Source organism: Serinus canaria, chromosome 23 (genome assembly GCF_022539315.1).
Source record: "Serinus canaria isolate serCan28SL12 chromosome 23, serCan2020, whole genome shotgun sequence".
Lineage (NCBI taxonomy): Eukaryota > Metazoa > Chordata > Aves > Passeriformes > Fringillidae > Serinus > Serinus canaria.
Window position 1 is genome coordinate 6,433,528 of NC_066336.1, and position 14,085 is coordinate 6,447,612.

The 14,085-nt window shown below is 57.4% G+C and overlaps 1 protein-coding gene across 3 annotated transcripts; it reads right to left on the bottom strand.

Annotated features, from left to right (window-relative positions):
- Positions 1–1,597: 1,597 nt before the first annotated feature.
- Positions 1,598–10,147, bottom strand: LOC103823540 (transcription factor E2F2). Of its 3 annotated transcripts, none has more exons than XM_018923704.3 (6): positions 9,453–10,147; positions 4,473–4,560; positions 3,901–4,120; positions 3,650–3,808; positions 3,371–3,485; positions 1,598–3,131 (listed from the first exon to the last, which is right to left on the bottom strand). In XM_018923704.3, exons 1-6 carry the CDS (start codon positions 9,735–9,737, stop codon positions 2,646–2,648), a joined length of 1,353 nt encoding a protein of 450 aa, XP_018779249.2. In that variant the 5' UTR covers positions 9,738–10,147; the 3' UTR covers positions 1,598–2,645. The 3 variants fall into 3 exon arrangements, with proteins under 3 accessions (XP_018779249.2, XP_009096887.1, XP_030089618.1); XM_009098639.3 differs by lacking the exon at positions 9,453–10,147 and adding an exon at positions 5,436–5,655; XM_030233758.2 differs by lacking the exon at positions 3,650–3,808 and having other exon boundaries at positions 3,371–3,518; positions 9,453–9,651.
- Between the last annotated feature and the right edge of the window lie 3,938 nt (positions 10,148–14,085).

Below are 14,085 nucleotides of genomic sequence, written 5' to 3' on the forward strand. Positions count from 1 at the left end.
ATAACTACTGAAGCCTTTGACTTTTTGTCCCACTGGAGGCGACCTCTTTGTTCCCTCTCCTGTCCCCTCATTCGTCCCACCTCTCAATGGAATTTGGTGTCCTATTCCCGCTTAGTTGCTCTTCACGGAGGATGGGGAAGCTAGGAAACCTCAGGTGCAGGCAATTAGGTTGAACAGACACTGAGCAAATCCCACTGCAGGGCTCGGGTTGGTGACAAACTGGAACAGAAAGGGGTAAAAAGTCTTACTGTGACTGGTTTGCCATGAGAGAGGCCAGCATGGTTGCAAGGGGGCTTTGCAGACCCCTCCCCATGCCCCTTGCACTGCTCACCCACGGTGGATCAGACCCTCGACCCTTTTACTGAGCCAGGAGTGGGGCTCAGTAAAACTCGGGTATGTGCCTAACCAGGGGCAGCCCAAGCCCTCCTCTAACACGCTGTTACTGAGGTGCTGAGAGGGACTGGGGTACAGGAAGAGCCATCACAAGCCCTGGATGAACAGCTACGCTTGAAAGATTCCACCCCTCTGGCACCGGCAGGTAGGCGAGCCCACGGTTTGGGGTGTCCTCCCCCTGTTTGGGGGGACCCAAGATCTGCCGAGCCCCCAGGACATCTCCCTCGGCAGGGCTCTGGCAGGCAGAGGGTTAACAGGCTGCAGCCCAGGCAGGACTTGAGTAGGACTGGAGCAGCAGGGATTTGGGGTAAGAGCTTCTCCGCAGACAGACAGCCCCGATCCCCCCCCCGCTTCCCCGGGGGTACCTGCGGTCCCTTGGCCGGTTTGGCCCTGCCACCTCCTGGCTGGCCTGGGGACTGCGCGGGCAGGGGCAAATCGCGCAGAGAAATCCCCTTTCGTGCTGTGGGACACTCATCTCCACGGCAGATGAGGACTCTCTGCCTCTCGCCCAGCTCACCTGGCTCGGAGCTTTCCTCCTCCTCCTCCTCCACACCACCAGACTATTGCAACGCCAACACGTGCCACGATCCCAGGTACGAGACATCATCAGGTACCTTCAGACATCACTGAGTACCTCTGGGTATCATTTGGTACCAATAAACATCAGGTACCCCCAGCCATCACTGGGTACCACCAGAGATCACTTGGATACCACTGCCCACCACCACATGCCACAGGACATCACCTGGTACCACTGACCACCACTTTGCCACCAGCACTGGTGGCATCCCCAGGTCACATGTGACACATGGGAAAGGACTTTACATGGACACAGCTCTCCCAGGATCTTGCTCTGCAGACCCCAAATCGGGGTGCACAAGCCCACTCAGCCCCAAGATCCATAGGGAGCTGACCCCCAGGCCTGGTGGGGCTTTTCCCACACTCATGGTTGGAGGGGCTCTAGCTCAGGCAAAAGCTCATCCCAGCTAGATTTGGGCTGGAAATCACCAATCTGAGCAGGTCAGACCCGTTCTCCTCACTCCAGTCAAAGCTTCATCTCAAACCCCTTCTCCACAAGTGCCTACAGAGCAGGCTGGCCAGTTAAAAAGCTCCAAACCAGGCCATTGAAACAGGAGCAAAAACCAGCTCAGCTCCTCTCTCCACCCAAATCATTCCAACATTTTGCTGCTTAGAGGAAAACAGCTCTTTATAAATCCAAAATTTTATTTTATTTCAACCCCTCCTGGTCAGAAAACATTAAGTGCCACAAGTTTATCCAGGCCAAAACATATTCTCACCCACACCATCTCTTGAGCCAACCTACAGGAACACCAACAACCCAAGGAAGGACAACTTAAATATACCCACTGACAAATCCAACCCCTCCCAGCCCTGCCAGCCCCACACCAAAGGGGGAACCTGGATAAATACAGTGCAATAATTACAGATATTTAGCAAAGAATGGTACAGTTAAAAGCCCTATCCTACCCCATGTCCCAGGGCTTGTCCCAAGCTGTTTCCCAAGCCCCTCCCTGGAGGTCATCGCCTCCCCCAGGCATACCTCTTCCCAGTACATTCCAGTTTTGATACTGCCAGCACCAGTAACTCCAAGAGGCTGGAGGGACTGGGGCAGAGGGGATGCAGCCTCTCAGGGAATATGGCTCCATATGTGGCCAGAGATTTGCCAGAGCCATGTGAGCTTCACCCTTCCCTCACCCAAAGGTGACTTCAGCTTTGATGCCTCAATGGTTCTTTAAGGATATTCCAGCCGTGATGGGGAAAATGCCACTGGAAATGACCTGTTGTGACCATGAAGAACCAGTTTAACTGAGGAGAACTGGAGTGACCCCAAACCATGACACAGCCCATTCTGGGCAGAAGTTCCTCTGCCACCTAAGGGCACCCCTAACCCATGTGGGGCACCCAAAGGCACTCCCAGTCTATCAGCATCTCCCACGTGGTCGGGGCTTATGGTGGGAAGAATTGGTGCCCCCTGGATTTATTGGGGGATGCTGGAATGGGTCCTGAATGGATCACAAGGCACTCTCAGAGCCCAGTGAAGTGACAACCAACCCAGGAGAGTGCAGAGAAGCCACACTGGGGGAGCAACACAAGGCCCCCTCTGCTCTCAATCCTCAGAAAACCCAGTGCTCCCCAACATACCCCAGTCTCTCCAGCCACCCCACAGAGATCCCACAGCTCAGGACACAAGTGGCCAGAGGGAACAAAGGCAATGGGGACTGGGGGGACACTCAGTGCTTCAGCAGATCTCCCAGGTCATATGTCTCAAAGAGGTCTGTGACACCCTCGTCCTCAAGCCCCCAGAGATAGTCATCCTGTTCCAGGGGGGGTGAGAAAGTAACAAAGGGTCCCAGGTCCAGGCGGGAGGGGGTGCAGGGCAGCTGGTCCTCTGTCTGCTGCAGAAGGTGGGCAGGGGAGCCCAGGAGCCCGGGCTCCATCTCTAGCAGTGAGCTGGGTCCCCCCTGAATGGGGAGAGGCAGAGATAGGGGTGAGAGAGGAGTTCCTGTGCCGCCCCAGCTCTGGGAGATGGGGTGGGGTGGCTGTGTGGCTGATGGGGAGCTGTTTGTCAGGCAAAGGGGTACAGCGTGGTCTTGTGGGGAGGTGGCAGCAGAGGGGACAGGGTGGTCCTTGGTGGGGCTTTCCTCCATGATCTCCTCTGGGCAGAGGTACACCTCGATTGGGCCGTTGGTGCTCTTGAAGTAGAGCTGGAAGTTCTCCTAGGAGGGCAGAGTAAGGCTCAGGGTGGGCACCCAGAAGGTCATCCATATCCCACTCCACTAGCCCCAACCCATGAGGGATCCAGTTGGGGCATTGCAACCCTTGGAAGACCAGCTCAGGGTCAAACAGCCCCGTGGAGACACCCCAAAACCACCCAGGGTCATGCTGGGCTGTGTCCTTAGGACAACCCAGAGGGACCCATCGAGTGTGTCACAGATCCAGCAGCACCCACACACACCTGGCTGAAGTCTGGCACCTCCAGCTGTGTCTCAGGGGGAGCCTTCACTGCAATCACCGTCTGCTCCTGGAAGCTGCTGATGGCACGGAGGTCCTGGTAGGTGACATATGCCAGCGTGGACAGGGACGAGGTATAGGAAAAGGAGGGGCTGCAAGCAGGACACAACTGTCGCATCCCTCCAAACACCCCCCAAGCCCAGGGGAATCCAACTGGAGGAGAAGGGGCTCAGAGAGATCCCCAAGACCCTGCCCTCCCGCCCATCTCCCTCAGCAAGGATATCTCTGGTTGGTCTCATTGTCAGCCAGCTGCTGGATCTGCAGGGCACAGTCCTGCAGGAGATGGTCCAGCATCCTCTCTGTCCTAGCCAGTTCGGCCAGTTCCCCATGCAGCACTTGTTGCTTCGCCACCATTGCTGCATCCTCAAAGATCCCTGTCCCCCTGCCAACGGAGATGGCATCTGCGTGATGGCACAGCACACCTTACATGTCCCCCACTCTGCCCTATCCCTGTGTCCACTGCCCATCACTTACATCCACTGGATGTGGTTCTTGGATTTCTTGCGGATGAGCTGGATGCCCTCCAGTACATTAGTGATGTCGTAGATGCGACGCTTCTGGACCTCCAGCACCTCGGCAGCCCGGTTCAGATCCACAACACCGTCGGGAGACTCATTCAGCAAATGGATGAATTTTTTGGTGAGCAGCCCCAGTGAGGTGTCGTAGCGAGTCTTTTCCCCGGGAGACTTGGGGGCTGTGGGGAAACAAGAGACACCCCCCCCCGCCCCATGCTCTCCTTAATTTGGGATGTGGGATGGAGGTGACATGAGAGGTCACGTTTTCCTTTCTTTAGTGTCGGATCCGGGACAGAGATTATACAGGGTTGGAGACAAGAGATCTCCCCATCCTCTCCTTAGCCAGGTCCATGGGATGGAGGTATCACTGGGCTGGACTTGAGAGACCCGCCCCCCATCCTCTCCTTCGTGTGGGATATGGGCTGGAGGTGACATGAGGTATTGCTAGAGGGGACATGGTTCTAAGAGGGAAGAGAAGTGGGGTCTGCTCCCCCCAGCTTCCCCTGCCCCATCTCACCCCGCATCACTTACTCCTGGGGCTGGGGACCTGTGCCAGTGTCCAGCCCTTCCCCTTGGGCGTGCGAAATTCGGGGCCCTCCAGGTCCAGCTTCCTCTTGGCCTGGAGCACGAGAGAAAACCCTGCATTGTGGCCAAGCCAGGCACCTCTCTGATTTCCCCAGACTGCCCCAGGGCCATCAGCCAAGCCCTGGGTGCCACATCCTGGGGTGGGGGAATCCTGCAAGAGGCTTATCCAGTTGCAATACTCCTTTTGGGAAGGGGCACAGCAGCACCCAGCAATGAGGTGAGAGGCCACAGGGAGCACTGGACAGAGAGGAGATGAGGGGTTCCATCACTCCCCATGACTTCCTGCACACTCTGGCAAGTCACAGGAAACCCACTGGGATCCCCCTCACCCCTAGCTCCTGTCAGGGCTCCACGGGCTGACCTCTGGGAACGCAGCAGCTCCAAAGCCAGATTTTCACTCTCCTACCCTGGGGTGCAGGATTTTCACTCTCCTACCCTGGGGTGCAGGATTTCACTTCCCCCCTCCCACCGGGTCATGGTTGAGGCAGCCAAGGGCACCCAGCTGCCACCAGCACACCTGGGACCAGCTGGGTTCAGCCTCCCCCCGGACCCCTGAACACACGTACCCAGCTGGAGGGAAACTGGGATGAGGGAGATATGCTAGGTTCTGGGAGGGGAGACAAACATCCTGGCACCTGCTGTCCTCTCACCACGGCAAGCAGCGCCTTGAAACCCCCCCAAGGAACCCCAAGCAGCACTTGGGCAGAAGGAACCCAGGGAAAAATGCAGCAGAGTAAATCCACAGGAGAACTGGAAGGTGTCACCAACCCCCCCCCCATCCCCCAATACAAACAAATCCCGCAAGACCCCTTCACACCCACAAACATGCACAGGGTGATTTGTGGGGGAATGCTTTGGCTCAGCAGCAAAAAGCAGCCCCCCAGCCCCATCCCAACCCCCCAGCAGTACCTGCTCCCAGGCTGGGCTGTCCCACAGGGTCCCCCCCAGTACATCCCGCATGGCACCCAGGTCCCTGTGCCGGCTCCGACGGTTGCTCCCTTCGGAGCACAATGCACTTCGCAGGGAAGGGTTGGGCACCTCAGCCTCATTCCCACCTGAGGGGGCTGGTGGGAGAGGTGCCAGGGGCTGTTTTCCTCCCCCCCAGGGAGCCAGGTTGGTCCCGAGCTCCTGTGGGAATCTGTTCCCTCCCACCCTTCCCCGAGCAGGTTTTTCCCAGTGAACTTGCCTCCAACCCCAGCTTCGTGCCCCCAGATCTGCCCTGGAGCTGCCGGCACCACAACAGTTAACGCCAAGCGCATGGGAAACACCTGCCTCAGATAAGACCCTATCCATCTGCCAGCATCATGTCCCCTGTCGGTATCCCTTGCTTCTCCAGCATGGATAGCCATAGCTAATGTGTGTTCCTGTCATTGTTGGGAAGATCAGCTGCACCCCACTACCCCAAAAAATGGGGAAACTGAGGCACAGAGCAACCCACAGCAGGTCCTGGTGTTTCCAGACACCTGCAAAGCCCCCAAATCCCCCATCCCCTTGTGTAGGAGGGTATAAAGGGAACCCCTGCTTCCACAGGTGCAGTTTTGGGGACTTGGTGGGCTCACACAGCGGCAGGACCCTGAGTTCTGGGACACACCAGCAAGGGACAATGGACAAGGGTCTTCCTCTTGTGACCCAGCTGCCATCCCCTGAGCTGGGCAGGATTAGGCACACAACAGCTGAGTGGGGCACAGCGAGGGGCTCCCAGCACCCTACCAGCACTGGGGGAAGGGGGGGGCAGAAGATGAACCAGAGTAGGTAGGGGAGCAGGGACCACACCCAAAGACCCCCCCAAGACATGGCAGGACCAACTCACACCACTTGCCAGCCCCCAGCCATGGCTCCTCAGGATGTGGGAACATACCATCTACATGCAATATGGTGGTGGGGGTGGGAAATCAGGCTTGACCTCGAAATTTCGGGTGTATATAAGGCAGTGAGGGGGCAGGCTGGGCCCCCTGCCAGCTCTGCCTGCCAAGCAGCCCAGAGCCCAGCCCTGGCGCCAGGGGCTACACCCTGAGCCCAGCCCAAGCATCAGAGCATCCCTCAGCCCCCCCGCGAAGGGCTCCTCCTGCCAACCTTCCCTTTCAGCAGCATCTGCTGCCTTCTCCGGGCTTGCCCGGGCTCTGCCCAGCCCTTCACGGGGCTCCCCCCAGTTCTCCCTTTCAGCAGCCCCGCCACCCCCACGGGGGCGTGGGAACGCAGCACCCGGGGTTGGGCGTCAAGGGCCACTCCAGGATCCTGCTGCTTGTGCTAAGGGGCTGCTGGGTCAGACCCCCACAGGTGCAGCCCCCACTGCCTTGGGGTGGCTGAGGGCTAGTAGTGCCCTAGAGGCGGACAGGGGAATGGAGGCTGATCCCAGATCTGGGAGACAGTGAGACCACCATGCACTGGGGAAGCAGACAGTACCCCCAGCCCAGGTACTGCTCCCTACTCTGGGGTGCAGCTAACATCTGCATCCTCTCCAATAGCCCCATCCAGGGAGATGTTCCCCCGCAGAGAGGAGCTTTAAAAGCCATAGCCAAACAAGCTCCTCCAAGGCCAGCAGCACAATCACCACTTCCCAACCCACCCCTGCCCCAAAAATCCCCCCTTTTGCCCATGCAGAAAACCCTTTGATGGGATCAAGGTGGGATGGGACTATGTCACCCCTGTAGAATGTGAGGTGCTGCTAAGCAGGTTCTCCCACAGCCCAGCACCCACAGGGGCTGCCAGCCTTGGGTGCTCTTCACACAGACGGCTCAGCCCTACCAGCTCGTTCAGAACCACAGAGGACTCTTGTCCCTCTTCAGGGTGGGGAGCTGGGATCCCATGGCAGAAACATCCCTCTCTCCAGTGCTCTTGCATAGCCCTAAGCCCCTATAGAGACCAGACATGGGCAAACACTGACAATGGGATTGGCATGGGCTAAAACCACTCCAAAATACACATTTTTCCCTGGAGGAAAACAAATTTAATTACTCCAGAACCCTCAAATTGGAGAGTATGGTAAATTCAAGGCTTTTTTGGACGGTGAGAGACAACCCGTCCTGCTTTCCCGTGGGTCACTCATGTGGCACATAGCCGGTAGGAGCGGCTGCAATTGCCCTGCTTGGGAACTGGGAGGAAACGCTGGTATCTGATTGCCTCGGCTCTGCACACAAAGGTTGTGCCACAAACACGGTATGTGCAGCAGGAACCCCAGCTGTCAGGGCTGCAAGTGCCGTACTGGAGCTGGAAACAGTATCTTCAGCACTGCAAATGGGATAATGGCAGCGGGAAGTGGGGAGAGGGGGGAATGCCTCTCACAAGCCACCAAGGGGGAGAGAGGAGCATGTCATGTCTCCAGTTGTCGCATGAGCCCCCAGACCCTGCTCAAGGGATGGTTGTGGGCAGCAGCATGTGGAACATCTCCTTGTGTGGGTGATGAAGGTGGTGATGACAAAGAGGCAGTTAGCCCAAAACCTCTTCATCCCGGATGTCACTTAAGGACAAGCACTTCATGGCCCAAGTGTAACACAAGACCCCCCACGCCCCTCCCCCACCACACTTAGGGGACAGCGGCAGGAAAGAGTACCCTGAGCACTGAAGTGGGTGATGATGATGATGATGATGATGACAAAGGGGCCACTAGGCCAAAACCAGCTCTGCACATCCACAGAAATGGTACTGGGACTCTGTGGGGTGTTTTTAAGGGAGGAGGCAGCAATGATGGTCTTCTTAAACAACAGACCCAGGCAGTGCAGGATGTCTCACACAGTTCAGAGACAAAGAGGCCGGAGAGGAGACAGGTGGTCCCAAAGTCCCCCGGGATGGGACTCGAAACAGCCGCATCCAGCCCCCCAGCCACGGCACAAAGGGGGAAGCAAAGACACTCCCTCTCCCTCCGCTGTGGCAATGTCCCCAGCTGGCACCAAGCATCAGGGAAAAGGGGAGGGGGCGGGAGAGGAATAAATAAATAAATCAAGCTTTGGGAACACTAAATCAGTGTTAGCAGGGTCTGGGATTCCTCCCAGGACCGAGGAAAATAGAGGCTCACAGTGAGGGCTGGATGTGTGCCCAGGCTGGAGCAGGCAGGAATTAAATGCCAGCTGCTGGCGGGGCGAGGACTCGACTCGGAGGGGGCCCTCCGGGAGCAGGGACAGGCTGGGCAGAGCCTCCTGTGTGCCCTGACAATGGGCACGGGGCCAGCACCCGGCTTATGCCTCACTTTCTCTGTTTAGGGGTAGCTTTGTAGCTTCGTGTTGGGCTTTATAAACACAATATTGACCCCGCAGCTTGGCGGCAGGGATATGGGACAGCAACCCCCTACCCAACTCCCAGCTCCAGGGTCTGAGCTATCAAGCCTTGGGGTGATCCATGGAGGATGAGACCCCTCCCAAAAAAAAAGCCAGCCTCACTGCAGCCACGGGAAGAAACCAAGGTTAGAAAGCGCCCCCTGTTCCTTGCCCCCCCCACCTCCCTGGGTCACGCCAGGGGTCACAGCTCCAAAGCGGGGAGAGCCAGTGGGCACGGCTGGTGCCCCCCACCCAGAGCAGGCAGGGGCTCTGCCTGTACCCATTCCTCATTTCCCCACCATAGAAAGGGCTTCTCAAAGGGCCTGGGATTGCTGACCGGGTGTTGAGGCACAACCCGGAGTTTTTGCAAGCTGGAGAAAGGAAATGAGGCCGAAAAAGACCAAGAAGCGGAAGCTGGAGCCGCGGGCACGAAGGGGCGAGGGGAAGTTGAGAAACATCTGAGCCATTTCACTGCGACTTCTGATTTCAGACCTCACCCTCCCCCACTCCCAGAAAGACACATTAGAGGGTGCAGACTCCAATATAAGCAGCAAAATTTGAGAGGGGACTGTACATGCTGAGGTCACCCATCCGTTGCTCCCTACCCAGCACCATCCCCAGCCTCCCGTGACCGTGAAGCAATACCCGAGGAAGAGACGGGATGCAGACATCTTACCGGCAGCCGTCCCGCCGAGGCTGAACAGAGGGTCCTGAGCTCGGGGCCTTGGGGGGTGTCACAGAGGCACCCGCCTCGGGAAGAGGGGACGCTGACAGCCGCTGGCGTGTAGACCTGGGTGAAACAGCCTGTGGATAACGGGGAGCTGCCCAGGCTGCGAGCCCCCGGATCACAGGAGACCATCACTGACATGACCTTCTTCGGGTGGTGGTGGGGAGCGGGGGGCGGGAGGGCGGTACCCCCCCTCCCCGGGGCGGGGGACACTCCCCTGGGGAGCCGCAGCATTGCAAAGTCCTTTCTGAGAAGCCCGGCCTGGGGAAGGGGGCAGGAGCACCCCACGATTCCGTAGCCGCGAAGGGGGGCTCACAATCTCAGCCGTGGCATTTTGGGGGAGCGGGAACGCGTTCCGGCGGGCGATGTCACCGGTCGGTCCCCAGATTCCCCCCGAAAAGTCCGCAGAGAAGAACGCGGCGGCGATGTCGCCGAAACCACGGGAAAATTCGCTTTTGGCCCCAAAAATCAGCCGCACTGGGGCCTTATGAAGCCGGGGCGGCCGGAGAGAGGCCCCGCCTGGACCAGGACCCCCGTGCCCGGCTCCACTCCCGCCCGATCGCGCCCGGCCCCGAGCGCTTCTTTTCTTTTTCTTTTTCTTTTTTTCTTTTTTTTTTTTTTTTTCCCGTTTTTTTTTTTTTTTTTTTAAGCGCCAAAACCCGTGCCGCGAAATTCGGAATTGCCGCGGAAAACGCCGCATGTTGATTGGCTGCCGCGGCCGTGGCCCCGCCTCTCCGCCGCGGCCGGCGGCGCTGAGCCGGGAGGGGGCCTTAAAGCGGCCGCGGGGCGGGCGGGGTCATTGATGCAAATAAGGGGAGGGCCCTTCTTGAGACCACCTGTTGGGGGTAGGGGCACCTGTTTTGGGGGTGGAGGGCTTTTGCGGTGGGGATCGGGACTAGGATACATTTTCTGTTACTTATTTATTTTTTCGAAGATACTTCCCCCACCCCCATCATTCTGTTGGGGTCTACCTTGGGGGCTGCGACCCTCCAACCCCATCATCCCACATTCCTCACCATCCTCTTATCTCCATCAAGCCCCAGTCCTCATCCTTATCCCACCCTTCCCATTATTCCCCCACCCTTATCCCCAGTTACAGCAACCCAGGGTAGGGGAGAGAGAGCCGCATCTATTTAAAACAAAAATTTTGGCCTCCACAAGCCAGAGGCTGACTGGTACCTCCCTACAATGCTGACAGGGGACAGTGCTGTTGGGGGAGGGCAGGGATCTCAGAGGGGCCCAGCATGAGGAGATTTGGCCTCTGGTTCACTCATAGTTCATTCAGCCTGCCGCCCATTGCTCCACATGCATGCCACCCATGTCCTTGGAATGCACCAGGTCTTTCTGGCAAAGTGGAGGGAGAAAAAGGGGATGAAGGGCACCCAAGCTGGCCTACAGGGTATTTCAGAGTGCAGCAGTAACAGGAATCACTGAGGCAATGGCAAACCCCTGAGCAAGGGCAACTCTGACCCTTACTGGCACCAGTAAAAGGTCACCACAGCCACAGAGACAGGCTGGGGTTTAGTTCTGCTGAGGCCACCAAGCCACAGCAGTTGGTTTCCCTCCGTCCCTCTCTGTTACCTTGTTTGTCTCTGTCCCCTGGCTCCTTTCCATTCCCTGATTTGTCTCCATTACCTGGTTGCCTCCACCCATTCATTCCTCCCCCTCTCCCCCTTTTTCTTCTCTCCATCATTCTCCTCTCCAGGAAGAGCCAACTCCATGCTCAGGTTGGGATAAGGATAATCATGCAGAGATAATCATGCAGAGATGGACTTTTGTGTGAAGAAGCCTCCTGGAATACAGACAGATGGATACACATGCTGGGCATGGCCTCTGCTGTGGATGAGGAAGGACACTCAGCTGGGAGAGACACCCAGAAATGTGCCAGGAGCCTTGGACCAAGGATAGACATTTGTCTCCCACAGTGCGAGACTTTGAAGCAGAACAAAAGGCCTGGCAGCAGCGATGCTACCCCAGCTGGGCAGAGCAACCCCTGTGCCAGGAGTGTGGCTGAGCTTGGCAAATCAATCCACCCAGACCTTCTTCTTCCTCTCTGTGGGAAGAAGGCCACTGCTGTCCCAATTCCAGTGCACAAAGACAAGGCCATGACCAGCAGAGTGGATAAATTTGTGTCAATTGCCTGCCTTGGGCTCGCTCCAGTGGATGACCCTTGGGATAAGGACATTGGTGTATGGGGTGGACCCAGCAGCTTGTGTCCTCAACTCCTCCAGTTTGGACAAAGCAGAGATGACATCCCCACGTGTTGTTAGTGTGACCTCACTGGGGTAAGGGCTGACCCAGAAGGCGGGAAAACTTGTCAGCCCTCATCCCCTCAGCTGTGGCATGTTTCCCACTACTCAATATTTGCTCAATAAGCCTTTTCTAGCCATGGCTTTCCACCAGCTAAGTCCTTTCCCATATCAGAAGACACAGATTTGTATCTTCCTGTGACACCAAAGGGCAGGCCATGCACCAGCTTCCACCCTACAAACCAGATGGGTTTGGATCGGAAAGCAACTTCAAGACCATCTCATTGATGTCATGTTACAGAGGTCTGGGATGACCTTGTGGATGGCCTGAATCATCCCTAATCAGTCCCTTGACCAGCATCCTCACCCTGGAGCAAGGTGAGACATACCATCACTCACTGGCCATAGTGAGGGGAGGAGCAAGGAGACCTCTCCCAGCTTCTCCCCTGAGGGTCTTGGGAGGACCTGAACTGCACCTGGAAAGCAGGGTGAAGAGCTGATGGGATGAACAAGTAATGATGTTGCTTTCCCCAGTGCAGATTCAGCACACGGAATAGTGGCGCTAATCCTGGGCCACTGCATCTCTGCCCAGACCAAGAGGGCAGAACCAGAGGCTTAGGGGTACGGCCCCCACACCGTCGCTCAACTCAGGATCTGGAAATTCTTTTGCATATTGAGCTTGGAGGAGAGGGACCTCATCAGGATGCAGAGCACAAGGAGGAGGTTGACTATATCCCAGAAGCAGGGGGCTGAAGCTGTGGATCCCAAATGAGATCTCATCCCCTAATGTTCCTCCCCAAGGAACATTCCCAGGAGAAAGAGGGTTCAAGGGGTGCTGAGGCCCTATGGCTCTGCCTAGAGTGAGGGGAAAAACTGTCCAAGGAGCATGTGATGGGCCACTAGGCAAGCACAGGTGGCCAGCAGCCCCCACAGCCCAATGCCACATATCCCTCTGCCTGGAAAGGGGGCAACAGAGGAGGTCCCAGTTCTTGCCGGGACAGGCATCGGGGGAAGTCCTGGTCGTTTCCAAGGGTACACCAGAGGAAATCTGAAATCCCAGTTCTTCCCGAGGGTAGAACCTTTCCGGTGAGCCGGGCTCTTCTTCCTCTGCCCAGGAGACGGCAGCAGCGAGTCGCGGCTGCGGGCCCGCACCGCCCCGGCTCCACTCTCCGTCGTCCCCGCAGATTTTGAGACGTGAGTAAAGCCTCTGTCCCACCGTGGGACAAAGCTCTGATGTCACCTGTGGGAGAGGGAAGACAAGGGCTGACAGGAACAATCGAGTTGGCTACCACGACGGAGGATGGTCTCCACGGGGGTGGGGAGGGAGCAGGAATAGCTTCCTCTAATTCCACAGCATCTCTGGGGGGTCCAACCAAGGGGGTGCTGAGCCCCTACACAGGTTGGTTTGCAGGATGAGCCCTCCTATGCATACATGCACACGTGCGTGTGTAGGCACGTTTGTAAGTGCACACATGTATGAATACATGCACAACATACACAATAAGTGTGCCTGTATTTTAAGTGTGCACAGACGTGGGTCAGTGCCTGTAAGCATATTGTAAGTATTAATGGGCATGGGTGTAAATGCATGCATGTGTGAGTGTGCCCTGACACGTGTCAACATCTGAATACACATATGCGAGTGCACATAGCTGTGTGTAACTGAGCACAGTCACATATGCGTATCTGCCCGTGTGAGTGTGCACAGACACGTGTATCAGTGTTTGTAAACACGTGTATAAGTGCACACAGGTGTGTGCAAATGCACAGTCATGCGTGCATACATGCACACACATGTGAATATGCTCATACCACACGTGTCAGTGAGTGTATGTGAGTACACACGTGCGTGTGCGCACCCGCGCTCAGCGGCCAAAACCCCCCTCCCCGCGTGAGCGCGCCTGGCCAAGGTCACGCGTGTGCGCGCAGCATCTGTGTCAGCGCGGCTGGCGGGGAGCCGGGCGGGGGGGCCGCGGGGCCAGGCCTTGGCCGGGGCAGCAGCGGGAGGAGGAGGAGAAGGAGGAGGAGGGAAGTGCGGCTCAGACAGCGCGGCGCCAGCAAACACCTGCAAACAGCTCCGGGCACACAATGGCAAATACAGGTGGGAACCGCCGCCTCCGTCAGCGCAGCGATTGCATCAGACTCCGGCGCTTGCCAAGAGGGGAACGAGCCGGATCACGGGCCACCGGCACCGCGGCGGGGCCGCGCTCGACCTTCACCACTCCTCACCCCGGCCCCCGGTATTAATTTTTGCCCTCCTCACCGTCTTTTCTGCACCCCTGCAGTGTAGCTGGGGTGGTAAAAGTAACGCCGGGCTTACTCGGCCAGGAGCA

Bases quoted from the DNA above. Each gene is read 5' to 3' on its own strand.
- LOC103823540 (XM_018923704.3), bottom strand. From the start codon at position 9,737: ATGCTGCGGCTCCCCAGGGGAGTGTCCCCCGCCCCGGGGAGGGGGGGT. The intron at 3,809-3,900 runs GTAAGTGATGGG...CTCCGTTGGCAG, and splicing joins AAGAACCACATCCAGTGGAT to GGGGACAGGGATCTTTGAGG. The intron at 3,486-3,649 runs ATATCCTTGCTG...GTCCCTGTCCAC, and splicing joins GACAATGAGACCAACCAGAG to GCTGGCATATGTCACCTACC.